The 6,000-nt window shown below is 43.6% G+C and overlaps 1 protein-coding gene across 1 annotated transcript in view; it reads right to left on the bottom strand.

Moving 5' to 3' along the window:
• Window positions 1-5,819: 5,819 nt before the first annotated feature.
• The window catches only part of LOC124553542, a 124,320-nt gene continuing 124,139 nt past the window's right edge, over window positions 5,820-6,000 (bottom strand). Inside the window, exon 4 of the mRNA XM_047127389.1 lies at window positions 5,820-5,977. Within this exon, the coding sequence (XP_046983345.1) occupies window positions 5,820-5,977 (158 nt within the window). The remainder of the gene's footprint in view (window positions 5,978-6,000) is intronic.

Below are 6,000 nucleotides of genomic sequence, written 5' to 3'. Positions count from 1 at the left end.
ATCCTCTTCCGTGAGCTGTTGCAACCGCGCCGAAAATTCAAAGCGTTTGACTGTCATCGGGTGTCAGGGCTTGTAGCAATTGTAAACGGTAAGGCTTCTGCTTTAGCCTTTTCCGTAAGATTTTCCAAACCGTCGGCTGTGGTACGTTTAGCTCCCTGCTTGCTTTATTCGTCGACTTCCGCGGGCTACGCGTGAAACTTGCCCGCACGCGTTCAACCGTTTCTTCGCTCACTGCAGGCCGACCCGTTGATTTCCCCTTACAGAGGCATCCAGAAGCTTTAAACTGCGCATACCATCGCCGAATGGAGTTGGCAGTTGGTGGATCTTTGTTGAACTTGGTCCTGAAGTGTCGTTGCACTGTTATGACTGTCCGATGTGAGTGAATTTCAAGCACGACATACGCTATCTCGGCTCCTGTCGCCATTTTGCCTCACTGCGCTCTCGAGCGCTCTGGCGGCAGAAACCTGAAGTGCGGCTTCAGCCGAAAAAACTTTACGAGTTTTTCTACGTATCTATAGTGTGTCGTGACCATATGTCAATGAATGGAGCTACAGTGAATTTATGAAATCGCTTCAATCATTTGTAATAGCCCTGCAGTTTGCAAATGAATCATGACGACACAGTTTAGTAACGTGATGGTAGCGGTATATACCTGTCAGGATCGTTAGGAAACCTAAACAAAGACAGCTGTGTTGCCTTCTAACTGTTGTCGCTGCAATTTATTGCGCTACAAACGCTCCCGCTTGTAAAAACCACTGTAGAAATCAAAATAAACAACCACTATTCGCTTTCACGATCGTGCCCAACTCACAGTTTAACTTACTGGCCGCTTGGGGTGCCGCTGGCGCGGCAGGCAACAAAATCGAGGCGAAACGTCACGACTGTCATGTTAGACTGTGGGCTTACTCTTCCGTTCTCCATTGTCATTTACCTTTGCCACCCTTCGACCATTAATATAATAGACTGGCCCTGACGTCATTTTCGTGGCTCCAACATCTCTGGACTGAAGTCACGTGAATGTTGGCAAAACATGGTTGTTTCGTGTTGCCCTTATGGCTGTACTCAGCGTTTTGTCGGGGGAAATGTCATTACATTTCACGTGTAAGTGTTTCTATGATAGTGCAGATGCGTTTATTGAAATCTGCTGAAGTGACTTTTATATGTTTTTTGCACTTGAAATAGAGTATCACGTAAATTAAAGTGTTGAAAGTGATGGCTGTAAAGTCAGACTCATATTACATTTTGGAAAGTATCTGTGATAATTCGGTTACAGAAGTAAGTATAACTGTTTCTCGTTCCTACTCATAGGATCCCTAAGGAAGAAAACCGAAGGCAGCTTTGGATACAGGCCCTGAAACGGAAAAACTTTAAGCTATTTGCACATACGCGCCTTTGCTCGAAGCACTTCGCTGAGAAGTGGTTTGATACTTTAGTTATTATTTACAATGTATATTTATAATTTATATTTACAATGTCTGACATTTTTAAAACTAGGCTCCAAAATTATTTTCTGAAACTTCAAAGTCTCACCTTTCATCTAAAATATCACTTTTTTTAAACTGATAGTTTAAACTTTTGTAAAAATAGTGGGAACTGAACCTTTGAAGTGCACCTAAAATTGATACTCTAAAATGGACCTGCTCCTAAAGTCGACAATTTTGGCACCTATAGTTGACATAATTCCCATATCCCATTTTCTTTTATAAGTGACTAGAGCTCAAAACGTGGCGAATCCAATATTTTAAGTTTCGACACGAGTCCACTCTTACTGATTAAAAAGAATTTTAACGACATTTTATTTTAATTGATAGTTTATAGTAATTTCGTCCCGCTGCCCACCAGAGTGGCGTTCGATGTATTTGTTAGATTTTATAAGCGGTACTGTGAACAAATCCAGGTCAAATGTAGTTCTGGCATAATTTTTCACAAATAAAGAAGTAATTTTTGGTAGAAGCGTTTGGCGGTCAATTGAGAAATGTGGGGAAAACCCGATACAAACATAGGATGGCACAGCGCTGATTTGAAATCTCGCCACGTTTTGCCAACAGTCCCGTGGTTTATGTTGGAGCCACACCAGCGCTATAGCTTCTGCACAGCAAGGCCAGTCTACTAGTATCTATGGTCGAAGGTGCCACCGTAAAGAGGAATGTCTTTGCGCGGCGAGCTGACAATGAATAGCAATTCCGCGACTTTTTAAAGTAAACGCTGCACTCTATGGTGTAAATAGGGTACTACGGCCACAGTGGTTAGATATCGCCAGTAAGCGATACTTTCAGGTGATGTGTCAGTAGGTGAGAAATAAAGTTATACAGGATGTATCCGTAAGAGCGTGCAGAAACGTAACAGGACGTAAAGAAGGCTCCACTGAACGATTTGACGTGGAGAACCTGGGGTCGGACACGCCAGCATAGCCGGCCGCTGTGGCCGAGCGGCTGTAGACGCTTCTGTCCGGAACCGCGCTGCTGCTACGGTCGCAGGTTCGAATCCTGCCTCGGACATGGATGTGTGTGATGTCCTCAGGTTAGTCAGGTTTAAGTAGTTCTAAGTTCTAGGGGACTGATCACCTCAGATGTTAAGTCCCATAGTGCTCAGAGCCATTTGAACCTTTTTTTTTTTTTTTAAATCACACTGTTTACTTACGTGCACATTCTAAATTACCTGCAAGGAAAGAAGGAGGAAAAGCCCGATTAATGGGAAATCTCATGATGCAGATTTTGTTTACGTTACTTGTCCATAACGTGCGTCTGTTTTATCGAACATACATTGTCCCGTTGCCTGTTTGTGATAGGATGTGGATAGAATATGGCGGTGCATCGCCTCACTTCAGATGTTCGCAAAAATGCAGTGCTTTATTTCGTGGTCGCTGGGTTGGAAGGGCAGATCCTATTCCACGACCTACGAGGTCACCTCACCTAAATCCCTTCGATTATTTCCCATGGTGTTATCTAAAGTCACTCCTCTATGAGACCACAATGGATATGGAGACGGAATTAGTTGAGAAATGGCTTTGAGCACTATGGGACTTTAACATCTGAGGTCATCAGTCCCCTAGAACTTAGAACTACTTAAACCTAACCAACCTAAGGACATCACGCACACACACCCATGCCAGAGGCAGGGTTCGAACCTGCGACCGTAGCAGCAGCGCCGTTCTGGACTGAAGCGCCTAGAACCGCTCGGCCACAGCGACCGGCCCGGTATTAGTTGCCAGAATTGTAGTTGCCTGTGATGTGCTTCGAAACACACCAGGGATATTCGTCAGGACGCGTCAAAATCTGGTTCACCGATGCCACGCTTGCACAGCAGAGAATTGAAGCATTTGAGGTGTGGTGCTACAGAGGAATGTTGAAAATCAGGTGGACTGGTGAGGTAAGGAACGAGGAGGTACTGCACAGAATCGGCGAGGAAAGGAACATGTGGAAAACACTGACAAGGAGAAGGGACAGGTTGATAGGACATCTGCTAAGAGTTCAGGCAATGGCATGCTTAGTACCAGAAGGAGCTACAGAGGGCAAAATCTGTACAGGTAGATAGAGAGTAGCATACATCCAGCAAATAAATCAGGATGTAGGTTGCAAGCGCTACAGAGAGATGAAGAGGTTGGCAAAGCAGAGGAATTCATGGCAGACAGCTTAGCTCCAACATGGTCGTATCCGTACAGAAATTGTATCTTATTCACACTACGTTTTTCCGTTCGTTTTGGTTTACACATTAAAATGTTACTGATGGTCTGAGATCCAGAGTTACGCGCAGGAATCATCTATCAAACCATCAAGAAGAAATTCTGAAATATGACTTTTTGTCTAGTACATGAAAGATTACTGTTACGCACTTTCTGAGCGACAATCTCGTGTTTTACACTCACGCATTACAGATGTTTGCACCAGAAGGGTTCCCTCGAAGTAGCCACAAACCTACGCCATCTGTACAGGGTGATTCAAAAAGAATACCACAACTTTAAAAATGTGTATTTAATGAAAGAAACATAATATAACCTTCTGTTGTACATCATTACAAAGAGTATTTAAAAAGGTTTTTTTTTTCACTCGAAAACAAGTTCAGAGATGTTCAATATGGCCCCCTCCAGACACTCGACCAATATCAACCTGATACTCCAACTCGTTCCACACTCTCTGTAGCATATCAGGCGTAACAGATTGGATAGCTGCTGTTATTTCTCGTTTCAAATCATCAATGGTGGCTGGGAGAGGTGGCCGAAACACCATATCCTTAACATACCCCCATAAGAAAAAATCGCAGGGGGTAAGATCAGGGCTTCTTGGAGGCCAGTGATGAAGTGCTCTGTCACGGGCTGGCTGGCGGCCGATCCATCGCCTCGGGTAGTTGACGTTCAGGTTTCATAACTAACCTTTTTCGTAGGACTCTCCATACAGTTGATTGTGGAATTTGCAGCTCTCTGCTAGCTCTGCGAGTCGATTTTCCTGGGCTGCGAACAAATGCTTGCTGGATGCGTGCTACATTTTCATCACTCGTTCTCGGCCGTCCAGAACTTTTCCCTTTGCACAAACACCCATTCTCTGTAAACTGTCTATACCAACGTTTAATACACCACCTATCAGGAGGTTTAACACCATACTTCGTTCGAAATGCACGCTGAACAACTGTCGTCGATTCACTTCTGTCGTACTCAATAACACAAAAAGCTTTCTGTTGAGCGGTCGGCATCTTAGCATCAACTGACGCTGACGCCTAGTCAACAGCGCCTCAAGCGAACAAATGTGCAACTAAACGAAACTTTATAGCTCCCTTAATTCGCCGACAGATAGTGCTTAGCTCTGCCTTTTGTCGTTGCAGAGTTTTAAATTCCTAAAGTTGTGGTATTCTTTTTGAATCACCCTGTACGATAATGTCTGCGTGATTAGCTGGGTGGTAACGTGCGCGCCCGGGTTCGATTCCCGGCCGGGTAGGAGATTTTCTCCGCCCGGGGAATGGATCTTGTGTTGTGCTCACCCTCATTTCATCGTCATCATAGGCGCGCAAGACGCCCAATGTGGCGTCGACTGAAATTAGACTTGGCGGCCGAACTTCTCCTTTCTGCTACTCTAGTATAATATGACAAAATTCTCTCTCTTCTTCAATTTAGGTATAATCTGTAGTATATGTAAAACAGTTTCTTCCACTTCTGCTCCATCTATCATGGTGATGTTTCCCTCATACTGCCCCTCCTAACAGTGTAAACTAGAGGAAGAGATCAAACCAGAATACACGCTGTGCCTGTGGCATCACAAGCGCATCATATACAGAAATATGAACTCAAAATCAATGCATCGGTGCTAAATACGAACTGTTATGCCTGTCCTGCAATGTCTACCTCAAAAAACGATGACAAATGGCCATGTAAAAGGGTTTAAAGGAACAACAATAAGAGAAAAACGAAAAAGGAAAAATATAAAAACGAAAACCTATAAAATGACTAATATTAACCAACACTAGGAATATAATAGGTTAATAGAATAAAATGTCTTATTTTTTTAAATGTATCTTTGTTAATATATTTAAATAAATATATATGGTTACAAAAAAAAAATGGGGCCTCCCGGCCAACAATCACAAACGCTCATTTCACTTTTTGTACAACAATGTGAGCCGTAACTGGCACATTAAAACGCTGTGCTTTTCGCAAGCATTTTTGTTACAGAATGTGAAGTATCCGAGCACAATCTACCCTCACAGCTCCACTTCGTCCCGTTACGCCTTTTCACACAAGCTCTCATTCATTCTGACGAACAACTACAGACTGGTGACCACAGATGTTACGTCCCGTAGTGCTCAGAGCCATTTGAACAACTACACACTTCTCAAGCTGCGAAGAACGCTAAAAATGTACCAGCATGCCTATGGACTGCAATGTTAAATATGTCCGACTTGGGAGTACTCACGATTTTGAGGTGGTTTCTGAGACAGTACCGAACAGATGGTTGTCGCATCTGAAGCGATGTTGCTAGCGCCCACTCACCTGGAAGAAAAGACAAAAGAATT

The sequence above is a fragment of the Schistocerca americana genome, chromosome 11, assembly GCF_021461395.2.
Source record: "Schistocerca americana isolate TAMUIC-IGC-003095 chromosome 11, iqSchAmer2.1, whole genome shotgun sequence".
In the NCBI taxonomy this organism is placed as follows: domain Eukaryota; kingdom Metazoa; phylum Arthropoda; class Insecta; order Orthoptera; family Acrididae; genus Schistocerca; species Schistocerca americana.
This window is presented reverse-complemented; position numbering and strand designations above follow the sequence as displayed.